Source organism: Megalobrama amblycephala, linkage group LG4 (genome assembly GCF_018812025.1).
Source record: "Megalobrama amblycephala isolate DHTTF-2021 linkage group LG4, ASM1881202v1, whole genome shotgun sequence".
NCBI classification, from domain to species: Eukaryota; Metazoa; Chordata; class Actinopteri; order Cypriniformes; family Xenocyprididae; genus Megalobrama; species Megalobrama amblycephala.
In genome coordinates this window covers 16,736,157-16,763,546 of record NC_063047.1, presented here as the reverse complement: position 1 = coordinate 16,763,546, position 27,390 = coordinate 16,736,157, and the positions used below count along the sequence as shown (strand labels likewise).

General features: G+C 36.5%; 1 protein-coding gene and 1 long non-coding RNA gene across 2 annotated transcripts; one reads left to right on the top strand and one right to left on the bottom strand.

Annotated features, from left to right (window-relative positions):
• The first annotated feature begins 8,617 nt into the window (after positions 1-8,617).
• Positions 8,618-10,456, top strand: LOC125266871. Its single transcript, XR_007184573.1, has 3 exons — positions 8,618-9,109; positions 9,941-10,139; positions 10,332-10,456. It is a non-coding gene; the product is annotated as an uncharacterized LOC125266871 (long non-coding RNA).
• LOC125266868 (soluble guanylate cyclase 88E-like) lies at positions 9,302-26,555 on the bottom strand. Its single transcript, XM_048187961.1, has 18 exons — positions 25,609-26,555; positions 22,493-22,633; positions 22,218-22,357; positions 21,378-21,512; positions 21,105-21,228; positions 20,908-21,027; positions 19,702-19,786; positions 19,522-19,608; positions 16,194-16,311; positions 15,952-16,081; positions 15,047-15,193; positions 14,706-14,852; positions 14,065-14,221; positions 13,352-13,461; positions 12,753-12,842; positions 10,346-10,492; positions 9,969-10,106; positions 9,302-9,877 (listed from the first exon to the last, which is right to left on the bottom strand). The coding sequence occupies exons 1-18, from the start codon at positions 25,810-25,812 to the stop codon at positions 9,719-9,721; spliced, it is 2,379 nt and encodes a 792-aa protein (XP_048043918.1). The 5' UTR covers positions 25,813-26,555; the 3' UTR covers positions 9,302-9,718.
• Between the last annotated feature and the right edge of the window lie 835 nt (positions 26,556-27,390).

Here is a 27,390-nt window from a genome sequence, read left to right as displayed (position 1 = left end):
CAAGAAAAAAATTGCCAATGGTGTCAGAAAAATAAACTTTTCTCTTTTAATTAATTGGATTTTTTTCTGACCCCATTGACAGATTTTTTGTTTTAAGCACAAATACACTTAATTTTGATGATTGTGTTCAGAAAACAAGACTTAATATCTTAAGCGATTTTGCTTCTTAAGTAAATGTATCTTGATTTGAAAATGTTTAGATATTTGTACTGGAAAACAAGACAAAAATACTGAGTAAGAAAGTCATGTTTTTGCAGTGCAATAATGTGATGATTTGCATGCATATAGTCATTGTTCACGTTTTCCTCAAAATATGTCTGTCTATTTTTGTAAGGAAGTAATTGATTTTATTTTAAAACGTTTGCCATTACGATACAAAAACATTTCTTATTTAGTATTTTTGTCTTTCTATTAATTTCTATTAATGTCTATTCTATTAATTAAAATTCTTAAACCGATATAGATTTATTTCAGAAGCAAAATGATATCTTGTCATGACTTCTGAAAAACAAAACGAAACAAAAATATGTCCGTGGGGCAAGAAAAATAAACATTATATTTCTAACCCCACTGACTGATATTTTTTATGCTTTAACCATGATCAATTAGCGTCGCACACCTGTAGGTCATGGATAAGTGCGTAGGAAAAAAGACTGGTGTAGTCAAAATACGAAAAAAACAAAGAAAATCCTGCACACTATCAACTTGCAAAACCATGAAAAAGTTCTTTATGAATGAATGAATAAAGAACATGGTAAAGACTTCAGAATTACTTGAGTGTCTTTAGAAAAGCAATTAGAAATGTCGTCCATTCTATAGACAAACAAAGAACTGCAAACTACTTTATTTTGTTTGAGTTTTGTTTCAAATGAATCATGACTGTACCATATTGCACTGACTGTACTTTCAAACTGTTAAATATCAGTGAATCATCACTGGTGAAACTGATCTGGGTTTGATCATAATATCGCAATTCACCCTTCGCGAGAGTTTGATTGACAGGCGATCTGACTGATCATAACTCAGAATCCGCCATTTTGTCCGATAAACAAACCAGACAGGAGAGTTAGTAAATTAACGTCGGTGGACTTGAACTTAAAAAATGGTGTGCATTCACGTCTTTCCACGATTGAAACAACAGATCTTCTGATGTTCATTCATGTTTATTTCATGCTATAAGTAGTAGTAAAGAGATGATTGGTTCACGTGCCTCTTGAACTGAGGCACTATGGCAATATATCATGACACATTAAAGGATTAGTCAACTTTTAAATACAAACCCGATTCCAAAAAAGTTGGGACACTGTACAAATTGTGAATAAAAAAGGAATGCAATAATTTACAAATCTCATAAACTTATATTTTATTCACAATAGAATATAGATAACATATCAAATGTTGAAAGTGAGACATTTTGAAATGTCATGCCAAATATTGGCTCATTTTGGATTTCATGAGAGCTACACATTCCAAAAAAGTTGGGACAGGTAGCAATAAGAGGCTGGAAAAGTTAAATGTACATATAAGGAACAGCTGGAGGACCAATTTGCAACTTATTAGGTCAATTGGCAACATGATTGGGTATAAAAAGAGCCTCTCAGAGTGGCAGTGTCTCTCAGAAGTCAAGATGGGCAGAGGATCACCAATTCCCCCAATGCTGCTGCGAAAAATAGTGGCGCAATATCAGAAAGGAGTTTCTCAGAGAAAAATTGCAAAGAGTTTGAAGTTATCATCATCTACAGTGCATAATATCATCCAAAGTTTCAGAGAATCTGGAACAATCTCTGTGTGTAAGGGTCAAGCCCGGAAAACCATACTGGATGCCCGTGATCTTCGGGCCCTTAGACGGCACTGCATCACATACAGGAATGCTACTGTAATGGAAATCACAACATGGGCTCAGGAATACTTCCAGAAAACATTGTCGGTGAACACAATCCACCGTGCCATTCGCCGTTGCCGGCTAAAACTCTATAGGTCAAAAAAGAAGCCATATCTAAACATGATCCAGAAGCGCAGGTGTTTTCTCTGGGCCAAGGCTCATTTAAAATGGACTGTGGCAAAGTGGAAAACTGTTCTGTGGTCAGACGAATCAAAATTTTAAGTTCTTTTTGGAAAACTGGGACGCCATGTCATCCGGACTAAAGAGGACAAGGACAACCCAACTTGTTATCAGCGCTCAGTTCAGAAGCCTGCATCTCTGATGGTATGGGGTTGCATGAGTGCATGTGGCATGGGCAGCTTACACATCTGGAAAGGCACCATCAATGCTGAAAGGTATATCCACATCATTGCATTCTGTTTTTATTCACAATTTGTACAGTGTCCCAACTTTTTTGGAATTGGGTTTGTAAAATTTTCCTGATAATTTACTCACTCCCATGTCATCCAAGATGTCCGTCTTCATCAGTCGAAAAGAAATTAAGGTTTTTGATGAAAACTTTCCAGGATTATTCTCCTTATAGTGGACTTCAATGGACTCCAAACGGTTGAAGGTCAAAATTACAGTTTCAGTGCAGCTTCAAAGGGCTTTAAACGATACCAGACGAGGAATAAGAGTCTTATCTAGTGAAACGATCGGTCATTTTTGGAAAAAATACAACTGTATATGCTTTATAAACACAAATTATTTTACAAAAAATTCTGCTTTCTGCATTCTCCAAAACGCTTACGCTGTATGTCCTATGCCTTCCCTATTCTACTTACGGAAAAAACAAAACTGGTGCCACGTTCGTTCCATAAGTTCGTTCCATTTTACAGTGGATGGGAAACCGTCTTGAATTTCTCCCACTTCATATTATGTAAACTGAATTTATGACAAAGAATTACACAGATGCAGATATGATGAATGCACACACATTGTCCTCCGCTTTTGATGCTGGCGCTGAGCTGCTACGGATTGAAGAACATGATGACTAAATCAAAAGTACAGGGATGAGCCAAAGCCTGCCGCTGGTTTCATATGAGTTTTAAAGGGTACTGAGGCGATCACAAATTAGTGTACATATTATGGAGTTAATCGCACATTTTTGGGGGGCTGGGTGGAAATATTACTTTCTTCCGAGGAACACAAATACATTTAGCAGAGGTGACGAATCCTAAGGAAAGATCTAGTGATTTTTGCTCAAAAAGGTATCACTGTTGTCTCACAGCAAGAAGGTCCCCGGTTTGACCCCTGACTGAGCCTGGAGGAGTCCTTTCTGTGTGGAGTCTGCATGTTCTCCCCGTTTCCCCCACAGTTCAAAGACATGCAGTTAGGTGGTCTGGATATGCTGAATTGGCTGTAGGAGTGAGTGTGTCCTAACAGCTGGGTTGCACGAGATGCATCAGGAAGGTCATCTGAGGTAAAATCCAATGTGCCAAATCCAATGTGTGAAATGTGTTCTCATGTTGTGAAAAAGCAGACCCTGCAGGACTGAGGTTTCTTTACATCCAGCAGATGGCAGCAGATAAAGCTGGACTGAACACAGAAATCAGCAGGTGCCTTTCAATTAGCCGACAAAATGCAACAGTTCTGCATTTTTGCATAACAACAAAGCTCTCCAGCTGTTGATGGACACTGACAAATGTCCCGTATTTACACCATCTGCCTTTTCAGCAAGCAAATGACACCAAAATTCTGAGGATGAATTGCATTAAACTGTGTTGGGATCCATCATCCATCCCTCCCTCCCTGTTTGACTGAATATGAGATCCCATCAACACACTTAAGCATCTCATCTCATATAACATGAATAGAGGGACAGACGCTTCATGAGATGTAATAGCAGTGACAGACTAATTTTTATGTTAATTTTTAATCTATCTACTCATCTTTGTTGAGTTGGCATCACACTCTGACATTCATTACGTTCAAGCTCTCATCCACACAGTGAGCGTCTCTATAGCAACATCGACCACCTCTCCTCCCTCATCTCTCTCTTAATTTCTTTCTTTCCTTCTTTCGTCCTGTCGAATGGACGCGTTCGGAGAGCAGGTTCTGTAATCTGAACACAAGTGGACTGATCTCAGAGGAGACACTTTCTACAGATAAGAGCTGACAGCAGTTGCACTGGACTGGGTGAGTCTCTTCAATTCTGCCTCAGGTGAAACTTTTAGTTATGAAAGAGATTTTGGAGACCAAGAGAGATTATGCATAATGTTTCATAGAAATGCAATGCTCTTTTTCGACTGAGTCTTCACTTTAACTACTTATAGACCAAACTTAAATTGAGATTAGTCATCAAAATCAACATTTTCCAACCAATTATTTACTAAATGTCAATGCTGTGTAAATGTAAACATCTGTATTGTATAGACCTCACATGCTGAATGTGTTGCTGGCCATTACAAATTGCTACAAAAAGAAATTAGTTTCAAACTAATACTGTTTCTGTTTTTAACTTTATAGAATCTGAAAAAAAAAAGAATCACAGGTTCCACAAAACATATTAAATCATTAAAACATATTAGAATGTTTTCTTAAGCAATGATCTGCCAGCATAGGAATAAATTATATATTCCAATAGAAAATATTAATTTAAATTGTAATAATATTTGAATGTTTTATCTTTTTAGCTTAATCATTATAATAATTTATAATAATTTAAATTATAAATAATTTATAAATATTTATAAATCTCACAAGAACATCAATTGAAAGAAAATAATCAATAGAAACAAATAAGAAACTCTATTTTGAATTCTGAAAAAATGTATTCTTAGATCATTAAAGACCTATTATGCCCCTTTTCACAAGACAGAGTCATACACACCAGGCTAACGTTTATGATTGCTATCAAATGCTGTGAATGGTCTAATATTTTTTCCAAAATATAACAGACAGAAACGCTCCTTTTTTAGCAATCGAGCTTGCCAGGGTCAACGTGCAGGCTATTGAGAATCTAAACAGTGTTCTGTGCTCATCTTTGCAGCTAACAACAGAACAGTTAGCATGCTTTGCTCGAACTTTTGCCATGGCGTTAGAACTGATACACCATTGTCACTTCTGAAAACGAAATGGCAGGGCCGTGGATGGAAACGTCCAGATTAAGTATTTTGAGTAATATTATAATAAGATCCCCTTCCTACGCCACTAGGGGAGAAAAATTTGAGAAGCTCGTTTTTTCACATGCTTGCAGAGAAAGGCTTATCAAAACAAAGTTAATGGGTTGTCCTTTTTCACGTTATTTGTGTAGGTAGATGCACCGGGGACCCGATTATAGCACTTAAACATGGAAATTTTCATGATATGTCCACTTTAAGATCCTATAAAATTGCCTCATAATTTTATAATTTAAAAAGTGCATAATAATAATAATAAAAATATTGGATTCATTATCTAATATATATATATATATATATATATATATATATATATATGTATATATATATATGTATATATATATATATATATATATATATATAGCTCAAAAACATTAAGGGAACACTTTGAAAACACATCAGATCTGGGTATTTCCTCTCAGATCTGGACCAGGGCATCACTGAGCTCCTGGACAGTCTGAGGTGCATCCTGGACCGAAACATAATGTCCCAGAGGTGTTCAATTGGATTTATGTCAGGCAAGTGTGGGGGCCATTCAGTGGTATCAATTCCATCATCCTCCAGGAACTGCCTGCATACTCTCGCCACATGAGGCCGGGCATTGTCGTGCACCAGGAGGAACCCAGGACCCACTGCACCAGCCTAGGGTCTAACAATGGGTCCAAGGATTTCATCCCAATACCTGATGGCAGTCAGGGTGCCATTGTCTAGCTCCATGGAAATGCCTCCCCAGGCCATCACTGACCCACCATCATGCTGAATGATGTTACAGGCAGCATAACGTTCTCTTTGGCTTCTCCAGACCCTTTCACGTCTATCGCACGTGCTCAGGGTGAACCTGCTCTCATCTGAAAAACACAGGGCGCCAGCGGCAGACCTGCCAATTCTGGTGTTCAATGGCAAATGCCAATCGAGCCCTCAGGCCACCCTCATGAAGTCTGTTTCTGATTGTTTGGTCAGAAATATTCACACCAGTGGCCTGCTGGAGGTCATTTTGTAGGGCTCTGGCAGTGCTCATCCTGTTCCTCCTTGCACAAAGGAGCAGACACCGGTCCTGCTGATTGGTTAAGGACCTTCTACGGCCCTGTCCAGCTCTCCTAGAGTAACTGCCTGTCTCCTGGAATCTCCTCCATGCTCTTGAGACTGTGCTGGGAGACACAGCAAACCTTCTGGCAATGGTATGTATTGATGTGCCATCCTGGAGAAGTTGGACTGCCTATGCAACCTCTGTAGGGTCCAGGTATCGCCTCATGCTACCAGTAGTGACACTGACCCTAGCCAAATGCAAAACTAGTGAAAAACAGTTAGAAAAGATGAGTGGGGGAAAAAAATGTCAGTGTCCTCCACCTGTAAAACCATTCCTGTTTTGGGGGTCTGTTGCCCATCTAGTGCACCTTTCGTTCATTTCATTAACACCAGAGGAGCTGAAACTGATTAACAACCTCCTCTGCTACTGAACTGACCAGATCAATATCCCACGAGTTTAATTGACGATGCTATTCTCTGATTAAAAAGTGTTCCTTTGATTTTTTTGAGCAGTGAATTATATATATACAGTAATCTTTCTTTGATTTTTCAGTGAACTGTAAACTGGACATGTTTTTTTTTTTTAGTTTTACAGAGTTTCACAGAGTTGTGCTGTCTTCACCTCTACAGCAGGCTACTGATAACCCATAATTCCCCTCACCGCCATGGCACACCTCAGCTCTGAGGCGTCGGTCTACGGTGGTGGGAACGTGACGTCTGCAATGACCCTGGCTGAGACTGTGACCCCAGCGTTCAGTCCTTCAGAGGACATGTACACACACATTCACACCATCCTCATAGTCATCATCTTCTGCATCGTGTGCTTCCTGCTCCTGGTGGCGTTCTTCTACGCCTTCTGCTTCCACTGCTCGCTGCAGACGACACCCAAAGATGAGCGGCATAACTCCGGGTTCAGCCTGGACAGAGAGGACGCCACCTTCAGGCGCAGTTCCTCCAGCCCCTCGGTGGGAAACACCATCTGAGAAAGACTACAGATCCATCTGGTACAAAACCTTCATGTAACCTTGGTTTTGACTGAAAGATTTTTAATTGTTATTTAAAGAAAATAAATATTTATATTCAGCAAGGAAATAAATTCAGCAAGGAAACTAAAGCTAAGCAGCAGCCAATATGCTTGATGTAGCCTATATGAGTGAAAAACAGCCTATATCTTTTTCTATGGCAGTTCTATTCTTCTTGGTCTCATAACAGAAACTGATCATTTCAGCATAAATAAGGCTTGACAACCATAATGCAGCAGAAGTGATGTGTGAAATTATTGAGCCTGCTTGTGATCGACTGTAATATACTGAAAGACATTGATTAAACGGGTCACACTGTCACTCCTGGTTTATTTTCATCTCATTTTGAGGAAACAGAACAGAGAGAAATCAACACACACAGAGAAATACACACCATAACCTTAGAGAGGAAGATCTCAGAGAAGCTTAATGTCCTTTTCAAGTTTAGAGATACAGTTGAGAGCTTCAAAGTGTCATCTGTGATGGTAAATTACCACATCAAATAATTTTGAACTGTCCCTCAGTTTAAGACAAACAATAATAAGTGTTTACAGTAATACACTTACAATGGAAGTCTGAGGGGCATTTAACTTGGATAAATGTTTCAAAAATAGATACAATACATAAACATATGTGTTAAAACGACATAAAATAATGTGTAACCCGTGTAAGTGTACAAAAAGGCCTGTTTTTCTAGAATGAAACGCCACCTACAGGAATTACATGTGTAATGCATAACCAGGAATGATTAGACTCATTTACAGCACAAATAAGGCACATTTTTGTACAGAAGAATTAATAAGTGCTTTAACAAGACCATTATAAGCGCATCACACTGTAATCACGATTTTCGTTTGTTTTTACAGACTGAGGGAAAAGCTGAAATAATTTTCTGTGGTAATGTATGGATCATGTCACAGATGATGTCGAGAGCTCAAGTAGCCTACATTTCTTTAAATAAGAGCGAATCTGAATCAATTATGAATTAATGTAAATTAAATGACTTTAAGGGATAGTTCGTCCTAAAATGAAAATTAAGTCATTGTTTACTCACGCTGGTGTTGTTCTAATGCCGTAGTTTACGCCCTTCTTTCTTTTATGGAGCACAAGAGGGGATAAAAAAAAAAAAAAAAGATTCCCGATCGCGCTCATCCGGCAGTAACGTTAAACAGCGACCAGCATGAAGTTTTTAAAAACGACGCAAAAGTATCACAGAATCATCCTATGTTATACATTAATTATATTCTAAGTGTTCTGGGGGCATACAATAAGGTTAAGAGGAAAACAACTCGAAATGTAATGTATTATTTAATACAAATCCTGACTTTGACCGTTGGTCTTTTCTGCACGCTGCACGACGTTCGCGTTCATGAGGCTCTTTTAGCGCCAAAGTTCTTCTTCTTGTTCGTTTTTTGGCGCGTTGCATCTGTGTAGCGCCACAGTTCACTCTGACTCGCCCAGAAAAAACAACAAAACACTCAATTTGTGAGAAATCAAGATTAATAAATGCGCGACATGGAATACAATCTCTGAGGTGAACATTTCTGTTGTGTTTGTCCTAAAAAGAAGTTATGGTGTTTACATTTGTCATCTGACAGAGTTCCGATCTGGAGATTAAAGGGATAGTTCACCCATAAATCATAATTTACTCACCATCAAGTAGTTCCAAACCTGTTTAAATGTCTTTGTTCTGCTGAACACAAAGGAAGAAATTTGGAAGAATGTCAATAAACAAATAGATCTCGCCCGCCATTGACTACCAAAGTAGGACAAAAAAATACTACGCTAGTCAATGGGGGGCGAGATCTGTCAGGCATACTTTTTTGGGATCTAGGCGTTTTGTTTCATGTCGCATATTTATTAATCTTGATTTCTCACATCTTGTGTGCTTTTTCTGGGCAAGACCGAGTCGCTATTCACTGCCATTATATGGACGAGCGCCATTTTTGTTTTGTTTTTAATTCTCGTTTTGTGGTCCATAAAAGAAAGAAGGCATACGGCATTAAAACAACATCATGGTGAGTAAATAATGGCTATCCCTGAAAGCTTTAACAGCAAATGAGTCTTCAGGAGCACTAGAACAACTAACCGGGTCAAGAAAACCGTGAAGAATCAAATCTGAATCAAGCACAAGCAAAGTACTGGATGTATTTTAAACCATCTAAATCATGTCCAGGTCATATTTTACTCCAATCAAAAGGCAAAAAATGTGCACCACAAAAGTGTAAGATTTTATTTTATTTTAAAGAAATAAAAACTTTTATTCAGTAATAAATTGATCAAATTAATTGATCAAAAAACAGTAAAGTATATTGTAAAGTATAGATCATGATAGAACAAATTTATGCTGATTTTGGGATGAAATATGAGTAGGACATTTCTGTCAGATTCTTAAAAAATTAATGAATAAAGGTGTCAATATAAAGCATAAATCAAAAGGGAACAGAGATTTAGACGAAGTAGAGATGAGAAAACAACACAATAAGCACATTTCAGTTCAATCTAATCTATTTACAAGACGATCCAGTGAATCCAATTTACAGAATTCTTTGGGCAACAAATTCAGATCAATAACTTTAAAACAGACTCTCAGAATCGATTTCAAAGCCCCGTCGTGATGACTGTGATTAGCACACGGAGCACATGGTGCTTTTCTCAGAGCCGTGGGAATCACAGGAGCTGGTGGGAGATTCCATTATTGAATCCCGGCCATCAAACTCAGCCGAGTCGAGCTCAATGTGCGGATCCTGAAGACTGCTGTCCTGCAGAGCGTCCTTATAATGAGACTGAGAGAGAGTGTTTGATTTTATCTTTGTGTAATAACTCATCACTCGTTCACGCAAACACAGAAATCACACTCGGAGAACAGGATCTCACCTTACTGACAGACGTTTCTTCCACCCGACACTCCTCCATCGACTCCTCCAGAGAGTTTCCAGAGGTTTCCATCTTCATGCGGTGAGAGCGGATGGATTTCACATCGTCCTCATCTTCACCTGCCACTGAGGGAAACACCTGAGGAGGAAGAGCAATCATAACAACGAATAAGTTAATCAATCAATAAATTAAATTAACAATAAATTAATCAATCATTCAAAATAAGGCCAGAAACATGCATTAAGTAAAAAGATTCCTTTTTTTATTATTTCATGTTGACTTTAAGTTAGATCAATGCTTCAAAGTCCATCTAAGATAACCGCTAGGGACATTTAACTTCAAATTTTCCCTTTCTGCTCATAGTATCATGCATCTACCATCACTTCCTCATCACTGGGCGGTTCAGGAGCAGAAATGGCGGCTTTACTGATGGTCTGAGCTTCAAACTGTGGGCAGGCGGCCTGAGCATTTCCATCTTTATCTCGCTTTCCTTTTAGCCAGTATGTCTCGATCTCCACATTCCCCTGTCAGAGACAAACGTTTTGGGGCAGTTCAAAGCAAACATGATGATTAATGTAGTACTAGACTAAATCTTATCAGGCATTTACTCATCCCACTTGCACAAAAACAGATTCAGTTCTCCTCAAAATGAATAAAAACAGTGAAATGCGATTTCAGAATGTTACACAAACCTGCAATAATTAAATACGTTAATAACACAAATATACTTTATGTATTTAATCTCACTTTATTAACCAATGTCTTTGCTGCTGATCTTCAGTGATCCAATTCAACCATAGCAAAAATTACTTTAGATAAACAGCACATTTCATTTTTTCATTCCAGAATGGCAGCACAGCTGAAAGGTTTGTTTGAGCTGCGCCCTCTACTGTTCAGGTGTGAATTTGCATTTCCTTTAGCCTGAGGCGTATAGGTTTTATGTCGAACGTCAGATGAACAACAGGAAACAGGTCTCATCGCATCTGCTTATCTGAGAAAGTGTTAACGGTGTGGTGAGAAATCTAGTTTCCCTTAGGAATCGAGTCTCCTTTAGGACAACAGGTGATCCCACTGGTTCAACGTACTTTTAATGGATAGTATTTTTAGCGCCTGATTATAATTCCTGCAAAATCAAGTTATGATTTATATTGTTTAAAATGTGTTATAATGACCATTAATGTCTTTTAAAGACTTTGATCAGGCATTACCGCCTGGGTCCTAAAGGAGACCCGATTCCTGGGGGGGGGGGGATTTCTAGCGGGACTCGATTCGATTTCTCACCACACTGTTAAAACTTCCTCCAATAAACGGATGCGATGCGATGAGACCCGTTTTCCTGTTTGTTCATGTGACGTTCGACATAAAACCTATTTGCCTCAGGCTGAAGGAAATGCAAATTCACGTCTGAACACTAGAGGGCGCAGCTCAAACAAACCTTTCAGCCGTGCTGCCATTCTGGACTGCAGGAGAATAGGACGCAGGAGAAGAATGAATTGTGTGTTTATCGAACTGACAAACTGATGGAAATATCTATGGACTTTTAAGGAAATCGGCTAAACTAGATAGTTATTTTTATTGTTGCCGTTTTATTCAATTTTTAAAATTCGAATGTTAGTGTGAAGAAGAAAAATAAAAAACTTTTAGATATTAATCTGCATATGGAAAGGACATCAGTTATGCTCATCTTTGGTAACTCATCTGAAGACGTCTTGAGTAAAACAGCTCAATATTTAACGAAGTACATACAAAAGACCTGAACCGGAAGCTATGTGACCTGTTTTACAGAATACGTAAGTTTGTTGCGCATAACCAACATTCATTTCACTTTTGGTGTGAAAGGGCCTTTACATTTGCCAAAAGCAGATTTTTTTTTTTTTGCTATTATAAAAACAAACAAACAATCAAGCCCAGCTCAGGTGAGAAAAAGTAACGCAAAAGTAATGTAACGCATTACTTTTAAAATTAACTTTCCTCAACACTGTTAGTTCTTCTATTTAAGATTGAATCAATAATTAAATCACATAAGAGAAAGGCAGCGGCTATTTACACTTATGCGAAAATAGCAGTTTTTTGTGTAAATAGTAGTTAGATGCTATTTATATTTAGCGCAAATAGTGGCAGATGCTATGTGCACCTCTGTGTATTGCGGTGTTTTATAAAATAGTATGCAATAATAACAACATATTCAGTGTTTATGATTATATTTATTAAAATCATAAATGGATGCTGCATTATTGGGACATTACTTGTTCCTTTCCCTATAGCCTTTCCCTACACCTATCCAATAAACAATTTATTCCCACTATTAAATGTCTATTAGGCACTTTGTTTCCACTTTTCAAAATTTTCTTAATTTTAATTTAAAATGAACGCCTTTCCGAGCTCCGAGAAGAATGAGTGTGAAAAAAAGGTGGATTTCAACTCGGGTCGGTCGAGACAAAAGCTAACACCACCCGTCTTACTCTCCACACCACTAGTACTGTTATCAGACAGGTTTCTTTTGTCAGTTTGTTTGTCTGAATCAGACAGTGGTGGGTGGAGTCAGTGCCAACAAGGCTGGCGGGCTGTTTACACTCCAAAAGAGAAATGATGTGAACAAAAAAAAAATGTGTTAGCAAAAGAAGTTTGCAAAAGAAGCCTCACTATTATTATTGGTCATTCTCCAGGTCAGTGATGGTTCTTTCCTTAGTAAACAACACTATAAAGGTGGTCAGATGGGTATTGTATCGGCTCATTGGACCTCAGGTGGTCCTGGTTTTTCAGTCCAGTTGCTTAGTGACTGACCTTGATGGTGATGGTACCACGTCTCTCGAAGATGAAGTGACTTCCTTTCAGGTGCTCGTAAGTAGCGCTGCTCAGCTGAATGTGCATTTCCTATAAATGACAGATCAGTTGATCAATAGAGTGAAATGTCAATCAGACAGCGGGGGGTTCAGGCCTGTGATCGACAACTAGGAGTTCAGTCCTATTAAAAGCAGAGAAACGGTCAATAAGACCAACAAACATCAGTCTAATGAGTATTAGATATTACAGTGCTGCTTTAAGTAAATTAATGCAAATATCAGTAGCTATGTTTACATCTAAAGCAGCGAATTAAACTTATATTCAAAATTGGAATGTTGCATAAATGTTGCACATCAATGGATTTATTTAGTTTATGCTCATGTCTTATAAATTATAAAAATTAACCGCCTCAAGTTTTTATGTGCGTTTTTAGAATTTATGTGCATCTTGGCGTTTCCATTCATTGTGTTTTTATTCATGCAATTTGCATTAAAAATAGGTGCATGGAAATGTAGCTAATGATGCACAGATGTTTGTGCAAAAATTATTATAAAGTATAATAATAAAGATGGTGCAAATATGAATGCAGCTCCTTCTACCTTCCCATTGCTCTCCATGGCAGAAGCCGTGTGAACTGTATCACCATGAAGACCATAGCGAGGCATCTTGTGACCTACAACCCCAGCGACCACCATCCCAGAGTGAATTCCTAAGAGAAGCATGACAGCCATAGTAGTACAGTGACAATAAAATATGAGTAAAAAAGCTTTTCCAAACAGCTCTGATGGTTTTATTCAGCAAGGATGCATTAAATTTATCAAAAGAGAGAGTAAAGACATTTTTAATGTTAAAAAAAAAAGATTTCTATTTCAAATAAATGCTGATTTCAAATCTAATTATCAAAGAATCCTGAAAAAATGAAGCAGCACAACTGTTTTCAACATTGATAATAATCAGAAATGTTTCTTGAGCAGCAAATCATCATATCAGAATGATTTCTGAAGGATCATGTGACACTGAAGACTGGAGTAATGATGCTGAAAATTCAGCTTTGATCACAGGAATATATTACACTTTACTATATATTCACATGGAAAACATTTATTTTAAATTGTAATAATATTTCACAATTTCACAGTTTTTACTGTATTTTTGATCATATAAATGCAGCCTTGGTGAGCAGAAGAGACTTCTTTTAAAAAAAGACTAAAAAATCTTACCCTTTATACAGTAGAGTATATTGTGTAAAGTAGTTTTCAGTTAATTTAGACAACAACACCAATGCCAGAGGTAGAAATCAGAGAAGACGTACCCACACGGATCTGGATGTTGTTTCCATTGGACGGGTCTTTGAGATGATCAATAGAGCGAACCATATCTAGAGCCATGTCACAAATATTGTGGGCGTGATACTTCGTCTTTTCTGGAGCGCCTGCCACCACCATGTACGCATCACCTATAGTTTCAACCTGAAACACACACAGACACACATCAGTGTGAGAAAAGGTGTGTTCACGCCATGTCAGAATCAGGGTTGTTAACTAAAAATAAAACTCTTAAAAACACTGCTGTAAATTAAAATAAAGCTGAAATAAAATATCAGTTGACAAACTTAAACTAAACAAAAATTAATGTTGGCAATCAACTGAAATAAGTTTAAGGTTAAGCACTAAAATTATTAATTGGAAATACATAAAAACTAGAATTTAAACTCCCAGATTACCGCCTGACTGCTGCAGATTAATTTTGGCGTTGATAGTGTGGTTGCCAATAGAAACATTGTATTATAACATTTGTTACATTGTTGAAACATTTCTTGCATAATTCCGTGTCCGAGGATGTGAACAGATCAGATCAGAACATCACAGATTGTCATTTTGTAATGGCATGAACGCAGCAAAACACCTTCATCAACACGTGATTGTGCTGAAACCACAGAAGAAATGACCTGACCTTAAACACTCGGTGCTTCTCGCTGAGCGTGTCGAAGAGCGTGTACATGGTGTTGAGCATGGAGACCACCTGCATGGGTGTGATATGGCTGCAGATACGAGTGAAGCCCACCACATCGCTGAACAGGATGGTCACATCAGGAAACACCTGAAACAGGTCACATGTCAAAACTCTCAGGGTGACTGACTCGTTCTAGAAAGTTCACATCATTAGAACCAAATTGTGATTTCATGATTTCGAAAATGAGTCAGTATACAGTCATCAAACTTAATGAAAATCTAAAACAACAAACGGCAAAACAAGGATAATTGGTTTGGACACAAAGGTGCAGATGTTCTGACCTCACAGGTGTTCACAGCTGGTTCTCCCTTTCGCAGTCGCTTAGCAACAGGTTTAGGAATCATTCTGTACAGAAGATCATCTGTTTTTTTCATCTCATAGTCCAACATTTTCATGCTTTCCTCTAGTTTACTGGATTTCTTTTGCTCCTGTGGGGCACAAAGAGAAAGACAATGATATAGACAGAGAGCATGTCTGTGATGCCGAGACATGCCCTTAACCATATAAAGCCTAATGTTTCATATTTGATGTGCAAATGTCTAATGTCTCTAAATTATAAACATGATAAAAACTTTTCTGAAAACCCTATTGCACACAATCTCCTACAGTCCTTCTGTCGTCTGATTGATAGTAAAACTCAATCTCAAGTAAAAGTCTTTTAGTATAAGCTTGTGCTTCACGTGTCTTTCTGCTGTGAAATCTTTACTGATTTTTTGATATTGTTAGTAATACTTCTAGATGAACACTTACTGAAATGAAGCAGATTCAGTTTACTTGATTATCTAAACATCATTTATTAGAAAAATCATGTTCAAATGTGAGTATCAAATATGATCATCAGGCTTTTGATTTAAGATCTCTCTAGGCCTGGTTGAATTAGTTAGTAGTGTGTTGAAACTGGCAGTTATGGTAAGGGGCGGGACATTTCCCTACTGACCAATCACAACACACTGCTCCAGCCGACCAATCAGAGCACATTGTGCTTTTCAGAAGGAGGGGCTTCATAGAGACAGGAACTAAACAGAGCGTTACTGACAGACTGGGAAGAGAGGAGCTGCAACAATGGAGAATATGAGGAAAATAATCAACATTCAAACATGAAAACCTGTTCTATTAGAACACAAAAACAACATCTAGCCTCTTTGGTCCGTCAAAAGCAGGACACTCAAGGGTCTGACAGCTGTACCTGTATGAGGGCTCTCTTGAGCTCTTCAGACTGTTGAGTTCCTGCCAGCACCAGATCTCTGCTCGAGTCATGCATGCTCAGGTCATTGATGTACAGCCCCGTCTTAAACATGGCACTTAAACTCTCCATGCTGCAAAGACAACACACACACACACACACACGTAATTAATTACACATGCATGCATGCAAAAAAACACATGAAGGAAGAAAAATGCATTTGTAAATGTGTGTGTGTTTCTTACACTGGAGTCCCCAGGAAGATGATGGACTCCCACTCCGGCATGTACCTCATCTGACCCTTCAGTTTCAGGCAGCGGCTGCCGTCACCCCAGCTCTCCATCGCATTAGCGCTGTTTCCATCTGACACCGTCCAAAGAAGAACTCGGACATGTTAGCATTACTTTAGGATTGTCTTTTCTTCTTGAACATCACATGAAGTGAAGCTAGGATTCATTTTAAATGTTAAAGTCAACTGAAACCAACATAATATTGAGTTATATAATATATTTATTCACCCTCATGGTGCTTCAAATCTATATGACTTTCAAATTCAAAATCAAATTCACTTTATTGGCATGACTGTGTGGAGTATCAAAATGTTGCCAAAGCATTACACACAATACAATTAATTAATTAACAGTAAATAAAAAAGATGATAGACAGAACGATGGAATGACAGATAGATCTACAGAACGATAGAGCGATAGATAGATAGACAGGTGGATGGATGGATTGATGGATGGAAGGAACAGAAAAATGGATGGATGGAACAATTGATGGATGGAAAGAACAATGAATGGATGGATGGATTGAACGACAGAATGATGGATGGATGGATGGATGGATGGATGGATGGATGGATGGATGGATGGATGGATGGATGGATGGATGGAATGACAGAATGATGGATAGATGGAAAGACAGAAAAATGGATGGATGGAATGACAGAATGATTGATGGATGGATGGATGATGGATGGAAAGACAGAACAATGGATGGATGGAACGACAAACGATGGATGGTTGGATTGAACGACAGGATGATGGATGGATGGATTGAATGACAGAATGAAGGATGGATGGATGGATGGATGGATGGATGGATGGATGGATGGATGGATTGATGGATTGAACGCCAGAATGAAGGATGGATGGATGGATGGATGGATGGATGGAAAGACAGAAAAATGGATGGATGGATCAACAGAACGATAGATGCATGGATGGATGGATGGATGGATGGATTAAACGCCAGAATGAAGGATGGATGGATGGATGGATCAACAGAACGATAGATGCATGGATGGATGGATGGAATGACAGAATGATGGATGGATGGATGGATGATGGGTGGATGGATGGATGGATGGAAAGACAGAACAATGGATGGATGGAAGGATGGATTGAATGACAGAATGAAGGATGGATGGATGGATGGATGGATGGATTGAACACCAGAATGAAGGATGGATGGATGGATGGATGGATGGATGGATGGATGGATGGATGGATGGATCAACAGAACGATAGATGCATGGATGGATGGATGGAATGACAGAATGATGGATGGATGGATGGATGGATGGATGGATGGATGATGGGTGGATGGATGGATGGATGGATGGAATGACAGAATGATGGATGGATGGATGGATGAATGGATGGATGATGGGTGGATGGATGGATGGATGGAAAGACAGAACAATGGATGGATGGAAGGATGGATTGAATGACAGAATGAAGGATGGATGGATGGATGGATGGATTGAACGCCAGAATGAAGGATGGATGGATGGATGGATGGATGGATGGATGGATCAACAGAACGATAGATGCATGGATGGATGGATGGATGGATGGATGGATGGATGATGGGTGGATGGATGGATGGATGGATGGATCAACAGAACGATAGATGCATGGATGGATGGATGGAATGACAGAATGATGGATGGATGGATGGATGGATGGATGGATGGATGATGGGTGGATGGATGGATGGATGGATGGAATGACAGAATGATGGATGGATGGATGGATGAATGGATGGATGATGGGTGGATGGATGGATGGATGGAAAGACAGAACAATGGATGGATGGAAGGATGGATTGAATGACAGAATGAAGGATGGATGGATGGATGGATGGATTGAACGCCAGAATGAAGGATGGATGGATGGATGGATGGATGGATGGATGGATGGATGGATGGATGGATGGATGGATGGATGGATCAACAGAACGATAGATGCATGGATGGATGGATGGAATGACAGAATGATGGATAGATGGATGGATGGATGGATGGATGGATGGATGGATGGATGGATGGATGGATTAAACGCCAGAATGAAGGATGGATGGATGGATGGATGGATGGATGGATGGATGGATGGAAAGACAGAAAAATGGATGGATGGATCAACAGAACGATAGATGCATGGATGGATGGATGGAATGACAGAATGATGGATGGATGGATGGATGATGGGTGGATGGATGGAAAGACAGAAAAATGGATGGATGGATGGATGGATGGATGGATTGAATGACAGAATGAAGGATGGATGGATGGATGGATGGATGGATGGATGGATGGATGGATGGATGGATTGAACGCCAGAATGAAGGATGGATGGATGGATGGAAAGACAGAAAAATGGATGGATGGATCAACAGAACGATAGATGCATGGATGGATGGATGGAATGACAGAATGATGGATGGATGATGGGTGGATGGATGGATGGAAAGACAGAAAAATGGATGGATGGATGGATGGATGGATGGAACGACAGGATGATGGATGGATGGATGGATGGATGGATGGATGGATGGATGTAAAGACAGAAAAATGGATGGATGGATGGATGGATGGATGGATGGATGGATGGATGGATGGATGGATGGAACGACAGGATGATGGGTGGATGGATGGATGGATGTAAAGACAGAAAAATGGATGGATGGATGGATCAACAGAATGATAGATGCATGGATAGATGCATGGATGGATGATGGAATGACAGAACGATGGATGGATGGATGGATGGATGTAAAGACAGAACAATGGATGGATGGATGGATGGATGGAACGACAGGATGATGGATGGATGGATGGATGGATGGATGGATGGATGTAAAGACAGAAAAATGGATGGATGGATGGATCAACAGAATGATAGATGCATGGATAGATGCATGGATGGATGATGGAATGACAGAACGATGGATGGATGGATGGATGGAATGATAGAATGATGGATGGATGGATGGAACGACAGAACAATGGATGGATTGAACGACAAAATTATGGATGGATGGATAGAAAAACAAATTCACCCTCATGTTCAAACCCACCAGTCATATCGACTGCTGTTCTGTTACTTTTTGTCATGATTGTGTCTGAAAGCGGGAGGTTCTACTAACACTCTCTATTTGTGTATTTAATGGAATAAACAACATCATACGAGTTTGAAATAACATTAGTGTGAGTAAATGGCGACAGAATTTAAATTTTTGGCTGAACTGGTGTATCTGGAGTCTCTGGAGGTCAGAGACGTGACTGACCTTTATAATCGTCCCCGATGATTGACTGAAAGGCCATCAGCTCCACGTCCACGTCAGCCGAGCGATTGGCGTTCTCATAATCAGAGTCTGAGACACAAACAGAAAAGAATCACCTCATGAAAGCTCAAACTCAGCTTCAGGTCTGAGATCTTCAGTGAACGTCTGTAGGACCTTCCTTACTCTGCACTCTGTTATGAAGGTTCCTCTCTCGCTTCACCGGCTCCTTCGACATGATCTCAAACAGGTTGTTGGGGTGCGAGATGATCTGTCACAGAGTCCATCGATTGATTTATTGTCTTCAATATAAAGTTGTAAATGTGATGCAACACTCTTTTATTAATAATTTTAAGTTTGGTATCACTACTGATTTATTTATTATTTGATTTACTGAATAACTGTGGATAAATATAGACTATTAAAACCTCAGGCAGAGCATCTGCTTTACTTACATTTTCCATTTTCACAGGAATAAATTACAAATAGAATTTATTCAAACAGAAAACAGTTATTTTTAAATTCTAATTTAAAATTAAATATTTAAATATTTAATTAAAAATGAATATTGATAAATAATAAATGTTTCAAGTTAATATTTTTGTCATTTTAAATTACAAATAAAATAATTTAAAATATTTATTATTTGTAAATATTCATTTATATATACAATTTATATTATCAGAATTAATAACATATTTTAATATATTAATATTTACAATTATTATAAATAAATATATTTTTAGTTAACATTTTGTTATTTTAAATTACAATTTAAATTACAAAATTTTTTTATAATAATATAATATAATAATTAATAAAAATAAAAAAAATGTAATATTACAATTTTTAATTAATATTAATAAATAATACATATTTTTGTGAATTCTTTTGTAATTTTAAATTACAATGTATATTAAATAAAAAAAAAAATATTATCTTAAAATATTTAATGAATTTGAAAAAAAAATAATTTATAATAATATATTATAATAATTAATAAAAAAATTAATATTACAATTTTTAATTAATATTAATAAATAATACATATTTTAGTTAATTTTTTTGTAATTTTAAATTACAATGTATATTAAATAAAATAAAATAAAATATATTATCTTAAAGTATTTAATGAATTTGAAATATATTTTTCAATATATATATATATATATATATATATGTATAATTGAAAATTCATAATTATATATACATATAATTTATATAATATTTATATAAATAATACATATTTTTGTTAATATTTTTGTAATTTTAAATTACTTTATATATATATATATATATATATATATATATATATATATATATATATATATATATATATATATATATATATGAATAAAATATTTTAATGTATTAATATTAAAAATGACTTACCATGTTCCAAGTAAACTCCACAAGAGGACGAGCAAGTAGAAAAGCATCGTTGATCTTCTTCCCATCCAGATCAGGAAAGACCGTGGCCAATCCAGAGCCAACATTATGAACAACCATATCCTATTGGATCAGAAAATACACGTTATACACCGCTTTATCAGAGAAGATGAGATCAGACACGAGGAGAAGAAGGTCACCTGTCTGAACACGATGTTGAAGGGAAAAACTTCAAAGAAAAAGTCACTGGTGATGGGAAGGATCTCTTGTTCCTCTTCATCCTCTTTCTGGATATATCGATACGCAGAGTTATCAAAGTTTAATCTGAAATAAAAATATCAGTATTTCCATATGTCATGTATGATTTAATACATCCAGAAATGCTGGTTACTATTTTTATTATGTATGTTTAATGAGAAGCTCATCAGATGGTAGCGGTAAATCAGGTAAATTGATGTTGTTGTGCGTCTTACCTCATGGTGACATGTGAATAATCTCCCACCAGCTGCTCGGACAAAACCTCAACATGGATGTCAGTGTCATAGAACTGTTTTCCCATCTGTCTCAGCTGACCCATGGCATAGTGCAGGTATCCTTTACGTTTGCTCCTGAACAAACACACAGGAACAGCCGAGAATATCGGCTGATTATTATGATCAGTTCATGGAAGTCAATCATGAGTGAATCACTTTTTCTGTGGATTACAGTAACGTCACTATACAATACCGTTCAAATGTTTGGGGTCAGCAAGATTTTGTTTTTTTGCTTTTATCAAATTACTCAAAAGTGATATTTATAATGTTACAAAAGATTCTATTTCAAATAAATGCTGTTCTTTTGAACCTTCTATTCGTCAAAGAATCATTTTCTACACAAATATGAAGCAGCACAACTGTTTTCAACATTGTAATAATAATAAATGTTTCTTGTGAAGCAAATCATCATATCAGAATGATTTCTGAAGGATCATGTGACACTGAAGACTGGAGTAATGATGCTGAAAATTCAGCTCTGATCACTGGAATAAATACAATAAAATGTAATATTAATAACCCTAATTTTTATATTATATTATATTATATTATATTATATTATATTATATTATATTATATTATATTATATTATATTATATTATATTATTTTAATTTATTTATTTAGAGACTTCTTTCAAAAACATCAAATATCTTACCAACCTCAAACTGTTATATGCGTACGTTTTTGATTGACAAAAGCTTCCTGACACACACACACACACACACACACACACACACACACACACACACACACACACACACACACACACACACACACACCTGTAATGCAGAGTGACTCCTGTAGCTGATTCCTCCTGGCAGAAGAAGGTCGGCGGCTGGACTTTTGGGTAACTGAAGCGCAGGTACTCATGCAGGTTATCCAGACCATTTACAAAGTCACGCACATGACGGCCCAACACCTGACGCACAGAACAAAACACACAAACACATGAACAACAAACGCTGTTCCTGGACAAACAAAGGCTGTTGATTCAGGAATGTGTCCTTCTTGGGTAAATCACATCATGCAAATTGCCAGACAAACCTGAACGTACCTTGAGGATTCTGTCATATCCGTATTTCCCCACGAATCCGAGGAAATAAACGCCCCATGAGTTCATGAGCTCATTATAGGGTGTTCCTGTGACGCCACTCGCTGCTTTAGCGATACGTGGAATCACACTCTCACTGTACACCTACACAAACACACACATATGAACATTCATATAGATAGACTGAAATATTTGTGTTATGAAAGAAGTTCATACGTGACATAGGTGGAAGTACCGATCCAGTGTCTACAAAGCAAACAAGTAAAGACTAAATCAAATGACCTTTACAAAAAAAAGGTAAAACAATGATGTCGGACGATTTTGAAGTTGGGGGAGAAAATGAGATGGAGTTTTTGCCCTACCGCGGTACTTTCGCCTACGTCACGCGTGACATTTCTAACGTGATTACATAATGCGTGGCGCATCACAGAGCAGTGCAAGACAAGCATTTGTGGTTAAAAAGTATATAAGTTTTTATTTTTTTCGAAAATGACCAATAATTTCACTAGATTAGACTCTTATTCCTCGTCTGGGATCATGTAGAGCTCTTTGAAGCTGCACTGAAACTGACATTTGGACCTTCAACCCGTTGAACCCCAGTGAAGTCCACTATATGGAGAAAAATCCTGGAATGTTTTCCTCAAAAACCTTCATTTCTTTTCTGCTGAAGAAAGAAAGACATGAACATCTTGGATGACATGGGGATGAGTAAATTATCAGGAAATTTGAATTCTGAAGTGAACTAATCCTTTAACTTTGGATTTAGTGAATTTATTTATATATATATATATATATATATATATATAAAAAGCTTCTCATGATGGTAATAACAGCAGTAATGTAGACAGCAATTTATTGTTATATTTTTATTTTTTTTACTAATTGTACACACAAAAACCTACGGAAGAGGATTAGGGCCAAGCAATAATAAAAAAATAAAACCATCTCGAGATTAAAGTTGTTCAATTTTGAGAAAAAACTCGTTAAATTTCGAGAAAAAAGTCGAAATAAAATGTTGAGAATAAACTCATTAAATTATGAGAATAAAGTCATTAAATTACGAGAAAAAAGTCGTTAAATTATGAGAATAAATTTGTTAAATTATGAGAAAAATGTCATTAAATTTCGAGAAAAAAGTCAAGATAAAATGTTGAGAATAAATTTATTAAATTATGAGAATAATCTCATTAAATTATGAGAATAAAGTCATTAAATTACGAGAAAAAAGTCGTTAAATTATGAGAATAAATTTGTTAAATTATGAGAAAAATGTCATTAAATTTCGAGAAAAAAGTCAAGATAAAATGTTGAGAATAAATTTATTAAATTATGAGAATAATCTCATTAAATTATGAGAATAAAGTCATTAAATTACGAGAAAAAAGTTGTTAAATTATGAGAACAAATTTGTAATTTAACGAATTTGTTCTCATAATTTAACAACTTTTTTCTCGTAATTTAATGACTTTATTCTCAACATTTTATCTCAACTTTTTTCTTGAAATTTAACGACTTTTTTCTCGTAATTTAACGAGTTTATTCTCAACATTTTATTTTGACTTTTTTCTTTAAATTTAACGAGTTTTTTCTCGAAATTTAATGAGTTTATTCTCAACATTTTATCTCAACTTTTTTCTCGTAATTTAATGAGTTTATTCTCAACATTTTATTTCGACTTTTTTCTTTAAATTTAATGAGTTTTTTCTCTAAATTTAATGAGTTTATTCTCAACATTTTATCTCGACTTTTTTCTCGTAATTTAACAAATTTTTTCTCGTAATTTAATGAGTTTATTCTCAACATTTTATTTCGACTTTTTTCTTTAAATTTAATGAGTTTTTCCTCTAAATTTAATGAGTTTATTCTCAACATTTTATCTCGACTTTTTTCTCGTAATTTAACAAATTTTTTCTCGTAATTTAATGAGTTTATTCTCAACATTTTATTTAGACTTTTTTCTCGTAATTTAATGAGTTTATTATCAACATTTTATTTAGACTTTTTTCTCGTAATTTAATGAGTTTATTCTCAACATTTTATCTCGACTTTTTTCTCGTAATTTAACAAATTTTTTCTCGTAATTTAATGAGTTTATTCTCAACATTTTATTTCGACTTTTTTCTTTAAATTTAATGAGTTTTTCCTCTAAATTTAATGAGTTTATTCTCAACATTTTATCTCGACTTTTTTCTCGTAATTTAACAAATTTTTTCTCGTAATTTAATGAGTTTATTCTCAACATTTTATTTAGACTTTTTTCTCGTAAGTTAATGAGTTTATTCTCAACATTTTATTTAGACTTTTTTCTCGTAATTTAATGAGTTTATTCTCAACATTTTATCTCGACTTTTTTCTCGTAATTTAACAAATTTTTTCTCGTAATTTAATGAGTTTATTCTCAACATTTTATCTCGACTTTTTTCTCGTAATTTAACAAATTTTTTCTCGTAATTTAATGACTTTATTCTCAACATTTTATTTAGACTTTTTTCTCGAAATTTAACGAGTTTTTTTCTCGAAATTTAACAATTTTAATCTCGAGATGGTTTTATTTTTTTATTATTGCTTGGCCCTAATCCTCTTCCGTAAAAACCAAATGCACTGAAAATATTCTTAAAGTTATTAGTTATTAGTTAGTTTGCTTATAATTTAACCCCATGCCAACCACTAAACCACCAATAAATAAATTAATGAATTAAAATGTTTTTAAAGTTTGTCTTTGATACCTCACTTCAATTAATATCTTTCCATAAGAATCAATAGAAAAGTAAAGAGTTCATCAAAGTATTCTTCAGAGATTTTGGACTTAAAGGAGGATCTTCACCCATTAACAAAAAATTCTGGCTTGCTCTGGAATGATCTCTTCAACAGTGTGTCCCAGCGATTTTCAACCAACCACAAAATGGATTTGGTTGATTTGTTAATTTGTGCTGCACTGATCCCATCTGGCTTGCCATTTCTCCAGGAATCAGTTATAGCTCTTTTTATAAATGTAATGACTTGTGTTTCTTATGCATGAGTCTCTAAAATGGATGAAAAGCACATTTGTCTTTCAGTCAGTGATTAGAGCTGTGAGTCTATTTTCAGTTTGTTTTCTCACAGTAATAAGAGATTCTAACCTGATGAGTGACGAAGGAGTGCAGTCTGACGTCGGCTCTCTCTCTGACAAGTTTCCACACATCGTCACCGTACGACTCCTTGATGAAGTCATGGAGACTTTCACACAGCAGTCCGTACATCCCGACAGCGAACTGAACGTCTGGAATCCAAGAGAATCTCAGGCCAGATGCAACTGAGAAACAATAAAGAACAGGAGGAAACATGAAGAAATCATCATCCTTCTAAAACACACAAAATCTCTATTCTTTCATGGCAAAGAAATCTGACCTGTCACGATCTCACATGAAATAAAACTCAATGTATAGCGTATGAGGAGGTTCGCAGCTCCTCCGGACACGGTCCCAGTCTGAAGAATCGCGCAGGAGGAGCAGGAATCGTTTTAAAGGAGTCGCTCTTACTCAAACTCTTCAGCTCTATTGTTGTGATGTCAGCAGCTGGTGACTTTGAGTATTGACAGACGCACACCTCTCACAGACACATGCTGCTCTTTCCCTTTCCACACATTTTACAATTTTGTCATTAAATGTGATGTCTGACATAACAGTAAGTGTTAGGAGAGATTTAAATGGTTTAGTGTTGGCCATTTGTTCCTTACAAAAACATATTGGCAGTATCATGGTACAGTGATGGATTATAGAGGGAAATACTTTAATACTTACCATGGTACTAAACAAATAATGCATATATTGTACACTAATTCAAAAGTTTTTTATTAAATTAATAGTTTTACTCAGCAAAGATGTATTAAATTAATCAAAAGTGACAGTAAAGACATTTATGACAAAAGATTTCAAATAAATGTCCTTTGAACTCTATTCATCAAAAAATCCAGTTCAAGCAGCAAATCAGCATATTATTGTAATTCAGCATTAATCTATTGTAATCGTTAGTATTCTTATTCTTCTTCTTCCTCTTCTGCTCTTGAGTTTATGGCAGCTCATAGAACCGCTTGTGGGAAAGTTATGAAATTTGAATTTGGCACACAGATAGAGGACAGTCTGAACTTTATCCACAGCAATTTTGGAGTCTCTAACTCAATCCCTCTAGCGCCACCAACTGTCCAAATTTGACTTACAGTTATGCTAATAACTTTTGAACCACAAGTGTCCGTTATGCACCTTATGACGCCATTTTCTGTCATGAAAATTTTTCCACCATTTTGAATCTTGAAAATTGAACCAGATCATCTTCAGTCCATTCCGACAAAAAAGTTATGGAATTCAAGCTGATTCGTCAAACCGTTCTCGAATAACTTGCGAACGAATTTGACGAAGAGCACGCCAAAATAAAGGCTATATCTCCGCAACGCTTTAGCGTATTCGGACCAAATTTGGCGTGTGTTATGACAACCATGACCTGAGGGTACCTGCACAGTTTAGGCGCAGCGCCACCTAGTGGTCAGGAGATATGAAAATGGCTCTTTTTGCTTATTACTTTTTAATGGTTTGGCCAAAAATCACAAAACTGGTCTCTTTAGATTTGGTGCAGCATGTCGAGTCAAACGATACCCAATTATCCCATATCGGCTATTTTGGGTGTCAGCCATTTTTCATAAAATGCTGTTTTATACGAACTCATTGATGTATCTTTACGAAACTTGGTGTCTTCGGCACCATGCTCTGACGGTTCTCAAAAAGTTTTAAAGCAGCGCCACCTTGTGGTCAAAAGTTATAATGGAATTTTCAAAAAATGCTAATAACTTTTGATTAAATTATCCTATTGTAATGTAACTGCTCTTAATAGATTCCATGGGTGATGCCGAGAACATAGATTTTCGGCCA